Source organism: Bubalus kerabau, chromosome 4, assembly GCF_029407905.1.
Source record: "Bubalus kerabau isolate K-KA32 ecotype Philippines breed swamp buffalo chromosome 4, PCC_UOA_SB_1v2, whole genome shotgun sequence".
Classification (NCBI taxonomy): domain Eukaryota; kingdom Metazoa; phylum Chordata; class Mammalia; order Artiodactyla; family Bovidae; genus Bubalus; species Bubalus kerabau.
In genome coordinates, this window is record NC_073627.1 from 18,696,398 (window position 1) to 18,718,579 (window position 22,182).

A 22,182-nucleotide genomic window follows, 5' to 3' on the forward strand; every position below is an offset into this window, starting at 1 on the left:
ATCTGAATTCTTATCTGTTAGTTCCTCTCTTTCTCCTTCTGTTTGCCTTTGTTCAGGAATAATTTCTCATACCCCACAAGAAGAATACCTGTTGTGTAGGAGGGCACAAAGTTGTGCTTGTAGATAATATGATTGTCTACATAGAACATTAAAAAAAAATCAACTAAAAAAAAGCATAAATAAGAGTAAAGTAGTCAGATATAAAATAAATACAAAAAATTATAATCATTTCTACATATATACTGTTTCTGAAATATAATGTGAAAAGCCCATTTTATGATTGTAACCAAAAACCATAAATAGGAATCTTTAAGAAGAAATTTATATGACAAAAAGTACAAAACTTTATTGGGAGACATAAAAGCCTTATATAGTTGGAGAGATATATTTAGAACTGAATAAACATGTCAGTATTTCCTAAACTAATTTAGAGATTAAATCCAATTTCAGTCAAAACTTGGCTTTTTGTTTGTTTTTAATTGGAGAACATATTTTTACTCTAGTAGAAGGATTCTAATAATCATGGGGCAGCAAACATGGTTGAAAGTAACCAAGACAGTTATAATAAAGAAGAAAAAGGTATGGAGAGAAAGAGTTTGCCCCAGCTGCTACTGTCCATAGTATAGGCTGAAAATACCTATCATATGTAAAAATATAAAGCCTGATAGAAATAGTGTCTTGATGAAGAAAGGATTATTGAGTCAACAATTTTGGATCAGCTAAATATTTGAAGAATTACTTGGATTCTTGTGTGTGTGTGCTGAGTCACTAAGTCGTGTGCAACTCCTGTGACTCCATGGACTGTAGCTTTCCAGGCCCTGCTGTCCATGGGATTTTCCAAGCGAGAATATTGGAGTGGGTTGTCATGTCCTTCTCCAGGGAATCTTCCCAACCTAGGGATCGAACCTGCATCTCTTGCATTGGTGGGCAGATTCTTTACCATTGAACCACCTGGTTTGTATCATATATAAAAATTAAACTTCAGATAGATTAAAGAATTATACATAAAGTAAAAATTTACTAGAGAATAAAATGTAGGTGACTACCAGTGTCTGTAATAGGGAAGATTTTAAAGATAAAAGTAACAGAAAACATCATAAAAATAAAAATTGATAATGTTGGCTGCTTAAATAGTAAAAATACATTTTTAAAAACCCTTCCATTTATCAAAAATATACCATGAATGAAAGTCATTCAGTCATGTCCAAGTCTTTGCTACCCCATGGACTATACAGTCTATGGAATTCTCTAGGCCAGAATACTGGAGTGGGTGGTCTTTCCCTTCTCCAGGGGATCTTCCTAACCCAGGTATCAAACCAGAGTCTCCTGCATTGCAGGTGGATTCTTTACCAACTGAGCTATCAGGGAAGCCAAAATATACCATAAGTAAAATTAAAAGCCAAATGGCAAACTGGGATAAAATATGTATAACAAATACAATAATACCCTTAAATGTATAAGGAATTTTTATATATTGATAAAAATTATTAAATCCCAACAGAAAAATGTACAGAGGACATGAATGAGTAATAAGAGAAAAGTTGACAATGGTAAAAAAAAAATATATGATTTTAAAAAGTACCAACCTCATCAGTAATTAGACAAGTGCCAATTAAAAATGATTGAAAAATACCATTATTCATCTGTCAATTTGGGAACTACTTTTTACTTGTGGGGATATATCAAGATAGGCAGTGTTATATACTGTGGTAGGATTATTATAAAATGATAAAACCTCTCTAGAAAAGATTTGAAAGCCTATTTCAAGAGCATTAAAATACTCAACACACCTTTTAACAATTTGCCTTCATGAAGTATTGTCAAAGATTTCAATATAAAAATGTTCATTGCAACAGCTTTTATAATGCTAAAAACTTAGAAATTACTAAGTCTGTGACAGTAAAGAATTAATGTGGAATAGAGGAATTAAATGATGAAACCAGTCATACGATGAAATATAGGGGCATTAAAAATTGTATAGTTATATACATTGTAATATAAAAATTATAATGTATACTTATAGGCATGGGAAAGAGCTTAAAATACTGATATCTGAACTGAAAAAAGGAATGCAAACTTTTAAGTAGTACCAAATTAATATCAGTTATTTCTTGCTAGTTGATTTTGGATGATTGTGATTTCTTTACATTTTTTTATATTTTTCCAAGTTTTTATAGTGCTCATGTATTTTGCAGTTAGAACCAAAAATACTAAATTTAGATTTTTAAAAAAGAAACAGTTGATGTTCAAGCAAATGAAAGATGTAATGAGTTTCCAATTTTTTAATTAAGATAAATTAAAAACAAATCTAAAGAATGTTAACAGCATTTATCTTTAAGTGATATATTGATAATTTATTTTTAACTTATTTCTATTTGTTTTATAACTTTTGCTCAGTTAATATCTAATACTTTCATAATTAAAATTTTGTGTATTAAAAAAATGATATCCTTACTCGAGGTTTAGTGAATACCAGTCATATTTAATCTTGAATCTTGTGGCCGTCATTGATTTTGTCCATGTGTTATTATATTTAGGTTATGTTTATTTTCACCTGTTTGTTTTACTAATTCCTAATGGTTTTTCTTTTTAAAAAAAAAAAAAAAAAGTCTCTACAGTGCACTTCTGCCTTTGGTTCCTGACAAGAGACTTAATTACTTAAATATAAATTGCTAGAAGGTTCGTGATAACTTAACCTAATCACTGTTGGCATTTAAAAATATCTACATCTATTAGAAGTTCAAATACATAAACCGATTTCTTTTTCATTATGACTCGATATCCAACAAAATAAAACAGAAATCACGATGTAGAGGAAACAGCACCTGCTTGACTGTGTTCTTTTGATGAATTGTGTCGCTTTCCTCACTTCACTGTTCAGCAGAAGCAGTCTCGTTTCATGTCATATAACTGAGTATGGATCAAGTTCAGTACCTTCTCCCATTTGTCCAATTTCCCGTCCACCTCTGAGTGGAGTTCCTCTTTAGCTATATACTATGATAAACATTAAGCCTACTGCTTTGGGGGCTATCCTCTCACCAAAACTCAGGGAAAATGAGAACGAGTTGAAATTCATGGAATTAAGAAATGTTTGAGAGTTCTTTCAAAGAATGAGGTAAGAAATGTGTGTGAATGAATAGTTAACGATGAATATTCACTTATATCAGTATATAGTGTATGTTTTCATTTTATTTCTGTTAAATATGAGGTCTGGAATGCCTTTTCATTTTGCAGAATTCTTAGACTGCAGTTCCACCTTTGAGAGGGCAGCAGCCATAATTATACTTGCTATATTTATTAGTCAAATGGAGTGAAAGCTTTGTTTTGCTTTCTTGATTACCTTGTTTAATAATATATTCAAATTATGACCTTTAATGTAATTTCTTCCCTTACTAGCTTGGTGCTAACAGTGGTTTGCACATCATCATCTTTGATGAAATTGATGCCATCTGCAAGCAGAGAGGGAGCATGGCTGGTAGCACAGGGGTTCATGACACCGTTGTCAACCAGCTGCTGTCCAAAATTGATGGCGTAGAGCAACTGAACAACATCTTAGTCATTGGTATGTTTGCTTAAGAAAATAAAGTACTGTGATTTCAAAAATATTAGATACGCAGGTTCTAAATTCAGATTTGTGTAGCTTGTAATTTTATATGTAATTTTTGAGTGTAATTTTTATATGTAATTACATATAAAATTTATATGCAATTTTATACAAACATTTTGGCCAATGTTGCCAAATTAGAATCAAGTGATATTGAAGAATTTCACTGTTTTAATGTCTAGCCACAATAAACAAACTCTGGGCAAACTCTAGGCAAAGTTGGGCAAACTCTGGGAGATAGTGAGGGACAGAGAAGCCTGGCGAGATGCAGTACATGGGGTCATAAAGAGTTGGACACAGCTTAGCGACCGAATAATAACAACAAGTCACAAGAAGACAAATGAAAGATGAGTTCTAGTGACTCATGGCTTTAAACTTGTAGTTAACAGATGAAAAAGGCAGCACTGTGTAAGTGGTGGCTTTCACATTGGTTTCTGTAGGCCTCCCAGGGTCATCAGAGGTTCTTCAGGTTCTGTGCTGGCCAGGGCAGATCATGCATCCCTATTATAACTTATTTTTAACTGCCTTATGTACTGAAGTTCTTCTTAAGATGACTTTGAAAACAAAACACAAATTATGCTATTTATGAAGGTTGAAAACCTTTCGCCTACAAAAAAGGGAAGGGATCTTGAGGTCAGATAGATGTTCACATTGCCCCTCTCTCTGACAGCTTACCTACCCCGTTTGAACCTAAAGTTTTCTTTTTAAATATTTGATGCTTTCATTACATTTATATTCCACTGGTGTGTACAGTAGTGAAATACTAAGGCAAAGTCCCCAGATATTTTTCTTAGGTTAAGAACAAATGATATTTTTGAAAATCATTGCTTTTCTATTTGACTTTTATAAAATCGTCCTCTTAGCTTGTCAGGGAAATTCTTGCAACTATTCTTGCATATGCTAAAAGGGTATTTTATCTTATTTTTGAATTCTGATCATTTGTGTATTGTTTTAACACCTGTCAGGAATGACCAACAGACCAGATCTGATCGATGAGGCTCTCCTTCGACCTGGAAGACTGGAAGTTAAAATGGAGATAGGTAAATAGCTCAGTCACCGATTGGGGTAGGGGGTTGTAATTAGAGTTCATTAGCAGGAGCAAAGTCATATACCTTAATATTTGTTAGAAAAATTGTATATCATGGAAAGCAGATATTTATATACTTGAGTGACTATAAGAAAAGCATTAGGATTATAATTATCTATTTTATTTCCAATGTTATCAGGCTTACCAGATGAGAAGGGCCGATTACAGATCCTTCACATCCACACAGCAAGGATGAGAGGGCATCATTTACTCTCTGCTGACGTAGACATTAAAGAACTGGCCGTAGAGACCAAGAACTTCAGTGGCGCTGAACTGGAGGGTCTGGTGCGAGCAGCCCAGTCCACTGCTATGAACAGACACATAAAGGTCAGTAAATCAACTGCCAGATTAGGAGTCTACAGCCCTGTAAGTCCTGTGCTAGTATTCTTCCTCTTCTTTCAAGCATTTCAAGGGCTAGACTGACTGACTTTTGATGGAGAACAGACATGATGAAAGGTATTAATTAATTGTCAACTGCTACGTCTTCAGAGTAGTTGGAAAAAAGATAATGGTAGCATCTGCCCCGTGGAGACTACTGACCCATTTAACTTAGGTTGCCCCCATTTGATGCAGATATGTGAAGATGGTGATTTTGAAGAATTGTTTAAAAACTTGTGCTGTGTTGACTTGTAACATGTCATAGGAAGTTGGATGTCCTGCATGCTAGAATTATATTAAATACCTGCTTGCTGTTTTCAAAGTATTAAGCTGGAGACACAAAGGTAATGAAACACAACCTCTTCCCACAAAGAATAGACAGGGAAATGGATGTGTTTGCAAATTAATACAATAATGTTATTGATGCTCTAGGAGAAATACATACAAAGGATACTTTTATTTTGGTAAATAAAGCTTGATAAAGCGCATTTGATCCTTTGTCACCCCTTCTCTTCAGGCTTTACTTACCCCTGTAGTTTGATGACTCCCAGATTTGTGTCTCATCTTTTAAAAGTACATTTCTCCCACTTTCAGTTTTATACCTGGATGTTTTATCAGGTCTCAGATTTAAAATTCCAAAACCACATTCACTTTTTTGGGTTTTTTTTTTTTTTTTTTTTTTTTACTACTTTCCTTCCTGCTCCTACTTCCCTATTTATCCCGATTTCCTAGGCTTAAAAATCCAAGATTATCTTTGATTTCTACCACTCTACTGCATCCTCTTCCTGACCCAGGGATCGAACCCAGGTCTCCTGCATTGCAGGCAGACGCTTTAACCTCTGAGCCACCAGGGAAGCCCCTACTGTGTCCTACCTCAAGTTATTTGCCAGATTTTGTCTGTTCTATCTTGACAGTATCTTTCAGATCTCATTGCACCACTGATCTTCTGTTTGATTAATCTTCCTGTTTCATAGCATTCTACTCTTCAGAACCTTTCAGCGACTAACCATGATCTACAGAACAAAGAACAGATGTCTTAGCCTGGTCTTTAAGGTCCTTTTAGACATGACCTTAAATTGGCCCTTCTTGATGTGTTCTCAGTTATTCTTCATATACTTCAGCCAAGCTGAAATATTTACCAGTCATCATATAGTAATGTATTTTACTACTTCTCTGATGTTGCTTTTTTTTTTATGCTTTACTGAGAATCTTTACCCTCTATGTTGCTTATCTTTTCTTTCGTTCTTTTTTGGCTGTGCCACAAAGCATATGGAATCTTAGTTCCCTGACCAGAAATCGAACCCACACCCCCTGCATTGGAAGCACAGAGTCTTAACCACTGGACTGCCAGGGAAGTCCCTACTTATCTTTTTGATACCTGACTCATGTACCACCACTTTCTTCAAAAAATTTTGATACCTGACTCATATACCACCACTTTCTTCAAAAAATTTTTTTTCTCCCTTTCAAGAATGATGTATTCTCTTCCTTCTTGAACTAGTAATGTATCAGGAGTTCCCTGGTGGTCCAGTGATTAGGACTTGGTGCTTTTACTGCTATGGCCCAGGTTCAGTCCCCGGTTGGAGAGCTGAGATCCAATAAGCCCCATGGCATGGTCAAAAAAAAAAAAAGAAATATTAATAGTAATGTATCATTTATGATACCTTCTGTTGACTTTCAGTCAATGAATTTATTTAGCCTATTGTATGCCAGACACTATGCTAAGAGTTAATGCTCCCATTTCCTCCCCTTGAGCAGCTCACAGTCTAATCCTCCACATACAGTAATAGAAAGTACATTCAAGGTAAGAAAGCAAAAAGGTGTCAGGTGTGGTCAGCTTATCAAGTGAGAGGAGCTTTCACAGAGGAATTTCTGGGTGAACGTGTTTCCTGGTGGGGTCAGGCATTTTAGGCAGAAAGAACAACATATGCGAAGGAACAGAGACACAATAGCATGGTGTGTTAAGGATAATTCAGTATTGCTTCAGCATAAAAGGTAGGGAAGGGGAGGTAGAGATGTGGTGGGGGATAAGTCGGGAGGCTAAAGCAGGGGATGGAGCACAAAGAGCCTTTTATATTGTGCTCAGAAGTATGGACGCCTTTTCTATGAGTAGTGCTAAGTCACTGAAGAGTTGTAAGAATAGCAGTGGCATAGTGTTAGAACATAAGCTCACTCTGGCAGCTGTGTTGAGTGGAGTATTTAGGGGAGTGAAGTTGGCGACATGAGACAACAGAGGGGAAATTGTGTGACAGTTCATGCAGGAAATAATAAAAGCCTAACAGTCAGGTTGAGTATGTTTTGTTTGGGTATACCCTAGCAATGGTTTTAAACCAAGGGTCGGTGAACTATGGTCCACGGGCCATATCCAGCCAACTGGCAGTTTTTAGAAATAGAGTTTTTGGCACACAGACCCACCTGTTCATTTATGTGTTTTCTGTAGCTGCTTTCATGCTGCAGTGGCAGAATTCAGTATCTGCAACAGAAACTGCATGGCCCACAGAGCCTGAAATATTTACTATCTAGCCCTTCATGGAAAAAGGTTGTCGACCCTTGTTTTAGACTTGAAGTCCTTATCTTATTCATTTCTGAATCTCTCACAGTATCTAGGTCTTGATACTGAGAATATGGTAGCTGCTTAGTAAATATTTTTTAAATTAGTAAATATGTATTCTGAATCAAACTCTATCCATAAATCATAATTAATTCCCTTGCATAACATAATTGACTTTGTTCGCTCTTAAGAATGCCATAATGCAAGGGTCCCCAACCCCCTTTATATTTATATAATTTCTATAAGTGTTGTGGAAACTGCTCCCTTTATATTTATATAATTTCTATAAATGTTGAGGAAACTGCTCCCTGCTGTACTGATCTTTCACCTCAGTTCACCATCAGTGCTTCTTGATACTGTAATCCACAATTACTAGTTTATTAGTTATCAGATTTTTCATATGCATTAGCTACTGGATTTTTATCTTATTTAGTCATTTGTCATTTTTATCACAATAACCTTATCCCCAAATGTCTCTAAAGCCATTCTTAAGAAACGTGCTTCCTTCCAGCATGTATTGGATTTATTTACACACAAGGCAATGAGGAATGGTGGGATGGTGACAGGTTTTGTAGTCAGAAGGTGTGGTTATGTGTTACAGTGCTTTCTACTTTTTTGTTTCTGATTTGTCAAGAGGAAATAACTACCTATTTCATCAAGTTTTTGTGAAAATAAAATCAAATACTGTTTGTGAAAGTGCCCTACAGACTATATATAAATGTTTGTTGTTATTTCCATTTTTGTTATTATGGCTAATTTGAGAATAAATATATATATTTGAGAATATATAATATATATCCTTTTCCATATCTGAGTTTTTAAAAATTTTTGTTAACTATTTGTAGTTATAATATTTCTAATTTAAAGCTAAAGTGTTTAACCACCACTGTACAGAATATATTATCCTTTAGATTTGCAAGTAAGAAATAGTACAAATAGTGGACATTATTTCCCTCACTTTTTCCATGTGGTTAAATTATCTTTAAACTTAGGTCATGCATATAGCCTTGTGACCAACACTTTCTGTACCAAACAGCTTTTGATTATTTTGAGGATCTGTGGAATATCCAATGCAAAGGACTTCATAGGTACTTCAGGAAAGGGAGAGATGTGTAAGACACTAAGCTCAAAAAAGAAAGAGTACTATTTGCTCTCTTTTCTGCATTAAAAAAAAAACTGCACTGCCCAGGTCTTTAAACGTTGTATTCCCAGCAGGACTCTTCCTCAGTTGAACAAAAAGCACACGGTTTTAGTATTCTCATTGCTGTATATATTCAGAGCTTTATTAGTAGTAATTGATGAATAGGTATTTAATTTGAAACTTAATGACTTACAGTTGGTGTAGAACTTACGCACAACATTCATCTGTTTATTATGACGTTCTTCCTTTGTATTATAAAAAGCCATTGAGAATTTCCTGGCGATCCAGTTGGTTAGGACTCAGCGCCTTCACTGCCAGGGCCTGGGTTCAGTCCCTAGTTGGGGAACTAAGATCCTGTTAACCGCATGGCGTGGCCAAATGAACGAAGAACCGAAGCCATTACTAGTGTTACATTGCTTCTTTTTCAAAATAATCAGACTTGACAAAGTCAGATGGAATAAGCTAAACAAGTCTTCCCTGTTAACCTGTTTTTTTCAGGTTTTTTGAAACAAGTGGAAGATCCAGTCACAAACGCCTGATGTTCATGTCATTTATACTTAGACCCATGTTTGTGGTCACCTAAAATTCATGTGACATCTGGTTGTTTTTAGCTGAAAGGAATTTCTGCTTCAGGTAGAGAAGATTCATAACCCAAATTTCTTCTGTGCTGATCTGTTATAAGGAAATAAATTCAGGACACATGTGCACCTTATCAAGGAATCAAAACTGATTTATGTTTATAGAATTTCAATAAAATTATTTTTTATTTTCTGTAGAATTTTGATTGATTAAGGTCATTCTACCCTTAATTTAAGAGGAATGATAAGAACTTTGAAAGGTCAGATTTAAAAGGTTATTAAATTTAAGGGTGACCACTGGATATTTGCTAGTGTTGAAATACAAGTTTATTAGTTTCTGCAGGTATAAGCTGAAAGATGTTGCCTCTTCTATATTGATTAGCTGTTATAAATAAAATGCAGAAAAAATTGATCTAATTCAGACAAGTGAGAAAAGTTTTTCTGAATGAATAAAAATTCAGAATTGTAGATTTTTAAAATTTTTTAAATTTTTGAAAAAATAGTAAAAGTAAACCAAGAGAAGTCCTTAAGAAACTTATTTTAATGAATAGGTAGAAAAAGTTTATAACTGTAATATTGCTTACTTACAATTAGGTAACTTATAAAATTCATGGAGGCCTGAAAACAACCTGTTCTAAAACAGGTTAGACTCAACCATCTTAATTCACCTTAGTTCATTGAGTGAGTCCTTTCTTAATAGTAAAAATACGAGTTTCACACTTGTTGCAGTCCTAGAATCTCTTATTTTTCAGCAAATGCCAAAAGATAGACAAGATTTTCCTTTCATATTGCTATATGTTTCTGTCATTTAATGCAGGTTCACTCTAAGAGGAAATCATAATAGTATTTTATAACACTGCTATGAAAACATTGGCCCATGCCTCCCTATGTACACATGAGAATCATTTTCTGGGGTAATGATAACCAGGTAGATTTTTGAAGGCATGGTTACATTGTCTCCTAGTTTCTAGTGTTTATTTCTGTTCCTTTTACAGGTGAACTGTTTTTGTCTCTCAGAAAGGTTCTAGAAATTTCTCTTCACCTTTGGTGCTCTGATAGCTTGCAATAGTGTGTCTAGACAGGTGTAAGTCTCTTCCTGTTTACCCTGATTACTCATTGAAACCTTTAAACTGCAGAGGTACACCTTTCTTCAGCTAGGGAAATTTTTTTCTTCTTTTATTGTTTTTTTCTCTATCATTCTTTCTCTCCGCTCCTTCCTCTGAGACTAGGAATCTAATTGTCTTAGATTAGGAAGTTAAAACTTCCAGATTCATATTCCCTGCTTTTGAACCTTTCTCTCTCACTTTCTGTGATTTCATGGGATTTGGGGCAGGAAGGGAGATAAATAAGTGTATTTTGTTTGCTGTCTTGTTCCAGTTTTCTGACAGTTCTTTTTATCCCATAAGGCTGAGATTTTATAAAATGTCATTTTATTTGTCTCAGCAGTCAGTTTCTAAGGGACATGACTCATATTTTATAATAATCTTTAGAAGGTTGATATTGCTTAACATAGTTTGGTTTTATAGTCAGATTTTTTGAAGATAGGTTTTTAAAAAAAAAAACAACAAAAACCCATAGTACCATTTTAAAAATTAGACTCACTTGCCTTGTGCTATTGGGAGTGAGCCCAGTCACATTAAAAAGTGTGTTGGTATCTCATTCACTCATCAGGTACAGGCAGCTCCAAGTGCTGATAAAGGCCTTGATGCTTCTCCAGACGTCTGTTCTGTGTAGGAGCTCCAGGTGCAAAGAGCAGAGTATTTGGAACTGGCACACAGAGTCATGAGCACAAAGTATGAGTAAAAACCAAAGTTGTAGGTCCTTGGTCTCCCAGGATAATGGTTCACAAACCTGGTTGAGCATCAGAACCACCTGTGCACTTTATAAAAATATATTTATATATTTTTATTCCTGTACCCTCTTCTGGACCTGTACCCTCTTCTAGACCTGTTAAGTCAAAATCCTACAGGTTTGAACTGGGCACCTATATGTGTGTGTGTGTGTGTGTGTGTGTGTGTGTGTGTGTGTGTATCATTCTGATAGGCAGCCAAGGATGAGAACCACCTTCTTAGAGATCCCCCCCTCTTTATATTTTCTTCTCCTCGTGCCTCATTTTGGGGGAAAAAATGGCTATCTAATGCTCTTCAGTGTCATATAGATGTGTCATAATTCACTTAACTGGTACCCTGTCCATGGACTTCTAATGTACTTCCTGTCTTCTTATAGCTTCTTTATAGCTCTTAGAGATTGCTGTAGTAGATGTCCTGGTGCATACAACTTTGTGCACATTTGTGAGTATATTCATGGGATAAACAGCTAGAAGTGGAATCATTCGGGCGAAGGACGTATATATGTTTATGAATTTGTTTTTTATGTTTTTTATTATGTGAAAATAGGCCTTTTAAATCCTCAGGTGTTATACTCTTAGGCTGAAAATATTCTTTAATCTTGGAAGTCCTTTACACTTTGTTTTCTTTTCTCATTAGGCCAGTACTAAAGTGGAAGTGGACATGGAGAAAGCAGAGAGCCTACAGGTGACAAGAGGGGACTTCCTTGCTTCTTTGGAAAATGATATCAAGCCAGTGAGTACAAATATCAAGTGATGCGTAAGTCAAAAAAATAACAAATCAGGAGAAAAATAAGTGCTGTTTTACCCTGTATTTTGGAAGATTATATCGTGTAGTTTTTTTAAAAAACATAAAATCTCAATAGTGTAACTGTCCAGTGTAAGAAACATCTGTTCAGTAACTCTGTGCTGTTGTGTTGCTCAGTCGTATCTGACTCTTTGCAACCGCATGGACCCATGGACTGTAGCCTGCCAGGCTACTCTATCCATGGGGATTCTCCAGGCAAGAATACTGGAGTGGGTTGCCATGCCCTCCTCCAGGGGACCTTCCCAACCCAGAGATCGAACCCAGGTCTCCCACATTGCAGGCGGATTCTTTACCAACTGAGCCACCAGGGAAGCCAAGACTTACTGAAATATTTCCCATGATAGGCAGCTCACCATCCTATAATCAGGCCATTCAGTTTTGAGACTTTCTAACAGTTAGTTCTGAAATTGCTTTGAACTAGTTTTTCATTGGTTCTTTATATGTCTGAAGCTACAGAAAACTAAATTCATCCTGATTCATCCATCCTCCATATATGGTTACTGACATTTAAAACTAACTCTTATCTCTTTTATACCTTTCCCCAACTTCTTCTAGGGCATTCCTTTCTCTTGCTCAACATCTCTAGTTCCTCTCACTATTCTCGGTTCTGAAACTTTTAATTATGCTCAGTGCTCTTTTTAAAAAAGGTCAATTTTCTTAAAATATACTTAAAACTCAACAGTCATAGTTGGAGTTATAGTTGGAGCATATATTATAAGGTACATTAACCTGTTTCCTATAGAACAACCACTCATATTTGAGTAACTATATTAGTACAAAAATAAATTGTAGAAAGGCCTCTTAAAAAGGTGTGTATGCTTTTCTCTTTCTTAAATGGACCTTGGGTGCACGGAATTGGATTCATCTTAATCTTTAATTGACGACATACAGTCATTAGTCTACAATGTATAAAATAAAATGTAGTATATATTAATCTTCTGAGACTTTCTGTTTTGTTACGTATTTTATTATCAGGAGTCATCTGTATGATTTTCTGTGCTATATTTCATTTATTTTCATTGCCGAATAACATTCCATTGTGCGACTGCCATAGTTTGTCTATTTTCCTGTCAGTGGACAGTTGGAATATTACCAGTTTTTTGTTATTTCAAACAGGTGCTGCTAAGGCATCCTTGAGTGAGTTTCTCCTAGATATATATTTAGGAATAAAATTTCTGGGTTATTGGGAATATGAATGTCCAACCTTGAACTAGGAATTTCAAAATGTTTTCCTAGTGGTCAAACCAATAAACACTTCCTCCAATAATGTAAAGAAAAGTGAAAGTTGCTCAGTCGTGTCTGACTCTTTGCAACCCCGTGAACTATACAGTCCATGGAATTCTCCAGGCAAGAATACTGGAGTGGGTAGCCATTCCCTTCTCCAGGGGATCTTCCCAACCCAAGGATCGAACTCAGGTCTCCTGCATTGCATGCCAGTTCTCTACCAGCTGAGCCACAAGGGAAGCCCCCGATAATGTAAAAGAGATCCTATTCTCTACATCCTGTACAGCAGTTGGTATTGTCAGACTGAATTTTTGCCATTCAGTTAGATATAAAAATTGGAGAAAGAAATGGCAACCCACTGCAGTACTCTTGCCTGGAAAATCCCATGGACGGAGGAGCTACATTCCATGGGGTCACAGAGTTGGACACAATTGAGCGACTTCACTTCCACTTTCACTATTCTTTCTAGATATAAAAATGGGATCTCATTTTTGTCTTAATTTGCATTTCACTGATTACCTGTGAATGAATTATTTCTTCATATGTTTGTCAGCCATATGAGAATCTTCTATGATATGCCGTTCATGTCTTTTGCCTATTTTTCTGTTGTTTGTTTTTATTTGATTTGTATAAATTCTTCATATATTCTTGACAATAATTATTTGTTGCACTTATCTCCTTTAAAGACAGGAGTTAACTTGTTTTAGCCCTGTCTGCTTTTTTTTATGACTGTTGTGACTTCTAAATGTAAAATACTTTCAGCAGTGGAAATGGTTTAATATTTTGCTGTTGTTATTCAAAATAGTTACCAAAAACATTAGAGCCCTGCATAACCAAACTATCTTAAAATTTTTTAAAGCAAGTAATTTGGCTATAAGGAAGAGGCACTTATGAAAACTTAGTTAAGTAAGCAGTAACTTACTTTTATTTATTCCAGGAGTCTGGGGGATAAAATGAAAAGTGAATGACAGGATAAGTAAGGATGACTATATATGTTATGTAATAGTTTAAGAGGGTCACTGTTTTCTGGTTCAGGTATCTTAACACTGCTATGAGGCTTGGGAGTATATATCTTGGGTAATTAAAGACAAAAACCAGCCAATCTACATATTTCCTACAACAGCCTTCCACTCAGTATTTATTAGGCTCTTCCCTTGTAACTTTTTATAGGGCCATTGAATTTACCATATCTGGAACAGGGAGTACTCAGGAATCAAAGCACTAGTGTATGAAAAGACCAAAGAGTAGTCTGAAAAGTGATTTGGTAGCAAGGTGATCGAGTGATGAGACCACTGTATACTGTTTAGAGACAATATTACAAAGCATGACTTTCTATGAGGAGCATGTTCTAAAGAACTGTTAAGATTTTTCCGTAATTGGGGAATGAAAAATTAACTTGAGGATTGTGATAATTTTTTTTAATTCAAAATTCTCAAGGTATATGACTTTTACATTACACTGGGTTTTATTTTCCTACTCATTTCTTCTCCTGCTAACCTTATGGAAGTGCTATTCAATTAAGTAAATAGCTACTAAAGTTTTAAACTGTTTTTGGCAGCTGGTTTGATGGGAGTTGCAATTTGAGATTAGAAGCTGAAAATGAAGAGGGATGTGATTTAAGCCCCAATATATAGTGCAAATAAAGTTATAATATATAGCAATCACTTTCCTTTCCTTACCCTTCAATCTTTCATTACCTCTGCTCATTTCTACTGCTTGCTAAATCTTATATTTACACATACACTTATCTTGGTGAAATTGACTTATGTCCTCTACCACCAGACTCATGTGGACAAGATCGCCTCATTACCACTTCACACTTTAAAAAATTTTTACTTTTATTTATTATTTTTTATTGGACTGTAATTCCTTTACAGTGTTGTGTTTCTGCTGTACAGTGAGGTGAATCAGCTGTCAGTTCAGTTCAGTTGCTCAGTCGTGTTCGACTCTTTGTGACCCCATGGACGCAGCACGTCAAGGCCTCCCTGTCCATCATCAGCTCCCGGAGTTTACTCAAACTCATATCCATTGAGTTGGTGATGCTATCCAACCATCTCATCCTCTCTCATCCCCTTCTCCCCCTGCCTTCAATCTTTCCCAGTATCAGGGTCTTTTCAAAATGAGTCAGTTCTTCAGATGAGATGGCCAAAGTATTGGAGTTTCAGCTTCAGCATCAGTCCTTCCAATGAACACCCAGGACTGATCTCCTTTAGGATGAACTGGTTGGATCTCCTTTCTGTCCAAGGGACTCTCGAGTCTTCTTCAACACCACAGTTCAAAAGCATCAGTTCTTCAGTGCTCAGCTTGGTTTATAGTCCAACTCTCACATCTATACATGACTACTGGAAAACCATGGCTTTGACTAGACTGACCTTTGTTGGCAAAGTAATGTCTCTGCTTTTTAATGTGCTGTCTAGATTGGTCATAACTTTCCTTCCAAGGAGCAAGCATCTTTTAATTTCATGGATGCAGTCACCATCTGCAGTGATTTTGGAGACCCCCAAAATAAAATCTGTCACTGTTTCCACTGTTTCTCCATCTGTTTGCCATGAAGTGATAGAACCAGATGCCATGATCTTAGTTTTCTGAATGTTGAGCTTTAAGTCAACTTTTTCACTTTCCTCTTTCACTTTCATCAAGAGGCTCTGTAGTTCTTTGCTTTCTGCCATAAGGGTGATGTCATCTGCATATCTGAGGTTATTGATATTTCTCCTGGCAATCTTGATTCCAGCTTGTGCTTCATCCAGCCCAGCGTTTCTCATGATGTACTCTGCATAGAAGTTAAATAAGCAGGGTGACAATATACAGCCTTGACGTACTCCTTTTCCTATTTGGAACCAGTCTGTTGTTCCATGTCCAGTTCTAACTGTTGCTTCCTGACCAGCATACAGACTTCTCAAGAGGCAGGTCAGGTGGTCTGGTATTCCTAACTCTTGAAGAATTTTCCACAGTTTGTTGTGATCCACACAGTCAAAGGCTTTGGCATGTCAATAAAGCAGAAATAGATGTTTTTCTTTAACTCTCTTGCTTTTTCAATGATCCAGTGGATGTTGGCAATTTGATCTCTGGTTCCTCTGCCTTTTCTAAAACCAGCTTGAACATCTGGAAGTTCACGGTTCATGTACTGTTGAAGCCTGGCTTGGAGAATTTTGAACATTACTTTACTAGTGTATGAGATGAGTGCAGTTGTGTGGTAGTTTGAGCATTCTTTGACATTGCCTTTCTTTGGGATTGGAATGAAAACTGACCTCCAGCCCTGTGGCCACTACTGAGTTTTGCAAATTTGCTGGCATATTGAGTGCAGCACTTTCACAGCATCGTCTTTTAGGATTTGGAATAGCTCAACTGGAATTCCATCACCTCCACTAGGTTTGTTCATAGTGATGCTTCCTAAGGCCCACTTGACTTCACATTCCAGGATGTCTGGCTCTAGGTGAGTGATCACACCATCGTGATTATCTGGGTCATGAAGCTCTTTTTTGTACAGTTCTTCTGTGTATGCCACCTGTTCTTAATATCTTCTGCTTCTGTTAGGTCCATACCATTTCTGTCCTTTATCGTGCCCATCTTTGCATGAAATGTTCCCACACTATCTCTAATTTTCTTGAGATCTCTAGTCTTTCCCATTCTGTTGTTTTCCTCTATTTCTTTGCACTGATCACTGAGGAAGGCTTTCATATCTCTTCTTGCTATTCTTTGGAACTCTTCATTCAAATGGGTATATCTTTCCTTTTCTCCTTTGCCTTTCGCTTCTCTTCTTTTCACAGCTGTTTGTAAGGCTCCTCAGACAACCATTTGCCTTTTGGATTTCTTTTTCTTGGGGATAGTCTTGATCCCTGCCTCCTGTACAATGTCATGAACCTCCATCCATAGTTCTTCAGGTACTCTGTCAGATCTAATCCCTTGAATCTATTTGTCACTTCACTGTATAATCATAAGGGATTTGATTTAGGTCATACCTGAATGGTCTAGTGGTTTTCCCCACTTTCTTCAATTTAAGTCTGAATTGGGCAATAAGGAGTTCATGATCTGAGCCACAGTCAGCTCCCAGTCTTGTTTTTGCTGACTGTATCGAGCTTCTCCATCTTTGGCTGCAAAGAATATAATCAGTCTTATTTCGGTATTGACCATCTGGATGTCCATGTGTAGAGTCTTGTGTTGTTGGAAAAGGGTGTTTTCTGTGACCAGTGCGTTCTCTTGGCAAAACTCTATTAGTCTTTGCCCTGCTTCGTTCTGTACTCCAAGGCCAAATTTGCCTGTTACTCCATGTATTTCTTGACTTCCTACTTTTGCATTCCAGTCCCCTATATTGAAAAGGACATCTTTTTTGGGTGTTAGTTCTAGAAGATCTTGTAGGTCTTCATAGAACTGTTCAGCTTCAGCTTCTTCAGCATTACTGGTCGGGGCATAGACTTGGATTACTGTGATCCTGAATGGTTTGCCTCTGAAACGAACAGAGATCATTGTGTTGTTTTTGAGATTGCATCCAAGTACTGCATTTTGGACTCTTTTGTGAACTGTAATGGCTACTCCATTTCTTCTAAGGGATTCTTGACCATTATATCTTGTCGATATAATGGTCATCTGAGTTAAATTCACCCATTCCAGTCCATTTTAGTTTGCTGATCCCTAAAATGTTGACATTCACTCTTGCCATCTCCTGTTTGACCACTTCCAATTTGCCTTGATTCATGGGCCTAACATTCCAGGTTCCTCTGCAGTATTGCTCTTTATAGCATCAGACTTTGCTTCCATCACCAGTCATATCCACAACTGGGTGTTGTTTTTGCTTTGGCTCCGTCTCTTCAGTCTTTCTGGAGTTATGTCTCCACTGATCTCCAGTAGCATATTGGGCACCTACTGACCTGAGGAGTTCATCTTTCAGTGTCCTATCTTTTTGCCTTTTCATACTGTTCGTGGGATTCTCAAGGAAAGAACACGGAAGTGGTTTGCCATTCCCATCTCCAGTGGACCACATTCTGTCAGAACTCTCCACCATGACCCATCTGTCTTGGGTGGCCCTACATGGCATGGCTCATAGTTTCATCGAGTTAGACAAGAATCAGCTATATATTTACTTAAATCCCCTCCCTCTTGGACCTCCCTCACACCCACCCCCTCCATCCCACCCATCTAGGTCATCACAGAGCCCCAGTACAATTTCATATTTCCATTTTAATCCCTGACACCTACAGTCGGTGTTAGGGTAGTATCTCTGTGTGCTGAGTCAACCATTTTCATTTTCTAAATCCATATTCTGCCTTTTTCCCTTTGTTCTTAACAGAAACAGCCCATGTCCTCCTTACAAAAACAAGCACGTTGGAACATACCCCATCTCAGAGATTGAGAGGGCTTGGGCTGTCATAGAATCTGAGCCTAGAATCTATTTCTTATTCTAAAATTTATTTGTTTCCCCCTAATTGGGTAAAAAGTTGAGTGAGAAATTATAAAACAGTTTTGTTTTTATTTTGCTTTTCAGGGTTTTTATATTAATATGGGATATTGTTACAGCACTAGCATGTGGGAATTATTACTCATCCTTTATGCCTTTAAATATTTAAGTCTTAATACTAATGCTGAAAATGCATTAAACTGTCCTTTTCCTTCATAGGCGTTTGGCACAAACCAAGAGGATTATGCAAGTTACATTATGAATGGTATCATCAAATGGGGTGATCCAGTTACTCGAGTTCTAGAAGATGGGGAACTTCTGGTTCAACAGACTAAAAACAGTGACCGCACACCACTGGTCAGCGTCCTCTTGGAAGGTGAGAAAAAGTGATGAGATGGCATCAAAAGTTTTCTGTTGTTTTTTTTAAAAGCACTTATACAAAACCGTTTAGCACATTCCAGAAAACTGAATTTTCAGTTCTAAACTTGTTCATGCTCTGAAAATCGCAGTCCATTCTGTGTTCCAATATTGTGCACAAATTTAAATTTTCTTGGAGTAGAATGTTACTGATGATTGATAGCAACTCATTTTCTTATAGGACTGTATCTAAATTTCTGTGTTACTTAATAGACTCTTATGATACACATAGTACTCAAAACAGTTAAATAAATATTCACTGAGTACTTACTATGTTTTAGGCGTTGAATTGGTTGTGGGAGACACAAAGACACTCACAGGGATCAGTTTGGTCGTGAAAAAGGCCTAACTACCGTGTTTGTGTGTAAGGGTATATGAATGCAAGTCATCTTGCCCAGAAGTGGTCAAAGAAACTGTTCAGTGTAGACTTGGAAGGATCAGTCAGGATTTTAGCAGGTAGACAAAAAAAGGAAGGACATTCTATTCTCCGGTTATTTTTTATGATTATTAGTAGAACAACAGAAAAGTTCAGCAAGTCCACATGACAATGGATCTAGCTCTTTCCAAAGGTCTGAGGGTGAGGGCTCCCTGAGAAACACATTAAGCCAAGACCTGAAGGATGAGGAGAAACTGGTTGGGCAGAGTAACTGGGGACAGTGTTCTAAGCGGAGGGACCAGTATATGAAAAAGCCCAGGGTTGGAAGGAGACTGAAACAGAAAGGGAGACTGGCTAAAATGTGAGACTGAAGAAGTAGACAGGAGCCAGTTCGTGCAAAGCCTAATAGACCACATTAATGATTTAGACTGTTATCTGAGGGGCAATGGGGAGGCATTTGTAGGGTTTTTAGCACTGAAGTGACATGATCAGATTTGTGTTTTCAAAACATCATGACCACTTTGTGATAGAGATTGGATTGGAGTGGTAAAAATATTAATATATGGGAAAGACCAGTGGTAAGAAGCAGTTGCAGTTGTCTTAATGAGAGCTGATTATGGTCTGAAGCTACATAGTAGTAGAGGAAATGGAGTCATGTAGACTATTTTGAGGAATATTTAGGAGGTAGAATAAAAGAGACTTTATAATAATTATTGATTAAGTTTTAAGCATAATGAAGCTAACATTCTTTGAACTCTTAACTGTTTGCCAGTCACTCTACTAGCACTTTACACACACCTTCTCATTTAAACCCCACTTCAGTCCTTCAAGGGTAGATGCTGCTGGGTCTGTATTTTGCAGATGAGGAAGCTGAAGCTTAGAAATAGTAGCTATATTGAATATGGAGAGAGGTATCAAACATGATCCCCAGGTTTCTGTTATTCCAGGGCTGGTGAATGATGTTGTTTACTAAGAGTGGGAGCTCTAGTAGAGAAGTTCATTTCAGAAACAAAGATCACAAGTTCATTTCTAGACACAAAAGTTCAAGGTTCCTATAGGATGATCGAGCTTCTCTGATGGCCTAGCAGTAAAGAATCCATCTGCAGTGCAGAAGATGTGGATTCAATCCCTTTGTCGGGAAGATCCCCTGGAGAAGGAAATGGCAACCCACTCCAGTATTTTTGCCTGGGAAATCCCATAGACAGAGGAGCCTGGCAGGCTATAGCCCATGGCGTCCTAAAAGAGTCAGACACGACTTAGCGACTAAACAACAAATATCTTCCTTAAACACCCTGAGTCACTGAATCAGTTCTATTCTATGGGATAATTGAATGGAAAATGTTGAGTAGCCCATTGGATATGTAGGTCTATGCTCAGAAGACAAGTCTAGCTAGCAGTATACATTCATGAGTTGTCAGTGTGTAGACTATTGTTCAATCCATGGGAGTGGATGAAGTCACTTAGAGAAAGGGAAGGTTGAGAAGGAAGAGGGGTCTAGGACTGATCTCTGAGGTGTGTCAATGTTGAAGGACTAAGTAAAGCAGGAAGAGTTGACAAAGGAGATTGAACAAAAATAACCAGAGTTAAGAGAAGGAAAAGAGAACGTGCTGTCACAGAAGCCAAGAAAGGTATTTAAAGAAAGAAGAGAGCTGTCAATTGTATCAAATACTCCTAAGAGGCCAACAGATTACAACGTTGGATTTGGTGAGATCGAGGTCATTGGTGGCCCTGATGGGAGCCTGTGCCATGTAATAGGAATGGAAGCCATGAGGTTGGTTTGAGGATGGTTGGACGGTGAGTGAAGGCAGCTGGAGTAGATGATTGTTTAGGGACATTCCATTTTGAAGGGACAAGGCAGAGTAGTGTTGAAAGTAGTGAAGTCAAAAAAGAGTCTTTTTTATTAAACTGTCAGTAGCCTGCTGCTGCTGCTGCTAAGTCGCATCAATCGTGTCAGTAGCCTAGAGCATGTTTAAATGCTGTTGGAAAGGCTCCAGGGAAGAGGGAGAGGGTGAAACACAGGGGGAGAGGGTACAGTTGATAATATCAGGTTTCTGAGAAGACGGGAAAGAATAATTGATCGGTTTATGGGTGGGAGAGGGGAACATCTTTTATTACACAGAAGGGAAGGAGGAGTTGTCTAAATATAGGTGAATTTATAGATTTGGTTGCCTTCATGAGAAGACCTGAGTCTTTAGTTTTCTAGCCTGGTGGCTCAGCTATAAAGAATGTGCCTGCAATGCAGAAGACGCAGGAGACCTGGGTTCAATCTATTGTGGGGAAGAGTCCTTGGAGAAGGGCATGACAACCCACTCCATTATTCTTGCCTAGAGAATCCCATGGACAGAGGAGCTTGGCAGGCTTCAGTTCATAGGATCGCAGAGTCGGACACGCCTGAAGCAACTGAGCAGGGGCAATTTTCCCTACCCCTAATATCATCTCCTAAGAAGATTGTATTTTTTTTTTGTCAGACAAATGATTTGATGGAACTAATAAGTACTGATATGCATTTGAATGCTTTCTTGTTCTCTTTTTTTTTAAAGAAGCAAAACCTTGCATTTTGTATATGTAGCCAGAAGCTTGAAAGATTAAGGTTATGTGACAAAGAAGGAATATATTTCATCATACTTTTGAGAAATGCTAATCAGTCTGTTTAGTTGCTAATAAGAGAAAACATGTCTGCCGTGAAATTGTGTCGGGAAATGTTAATGAGCAGCTGGTTGAGGCCTCAGTACTTTGTGGATAAAAGTTTAAACTTGTTTGGTTCTCCTTTGCTTAGGTTG

At 37.2% G+C, this 22,182-nt stretch overlaps 1 protein-coding gene across 4 annotated transcripts in view; it reads left to right on the plus strand.

Annotated features, from left to right (window-relative positions):
* NSF (N-ethylmaleimide sensitive factor, vesicle fusing ATPase) overlaps positions 1 to 22,182 on the plus strand; it is a 148,313-nt gene that overhangs the window by 88,631 nt on the left and 37,500 nt on the right. For all 4 annotated transcript variants that reach the window (XM_055575627.1, XM_055575628.1, XM_055575629.1 and 1 more), the window contains exons 10-14: positions 3,397 to 3,562; positions 4,570 to 4,644; positions 4,831 to 5,018; positions 11,826 to 11,921; positions 18,829 to 18,985. In XM_055575627.1, coding sequence (XP_055431602.1) covers positions 3,397 to 3,562; positions 4,570 to 4,644; positions 4,831 to 5,018; positions 11,826 to 11,921; positions 18,829 to 18,985 — 682 coding nt within the window. The remainder of the gene's footprint in view (positions 1 to 3,396; positions 3,563 to 4,569; positions 4,645 to 4,830; positions 5,019 to 11,825; positions 11,922 to 18,828; positions 18,986 to 22,182) is intronic.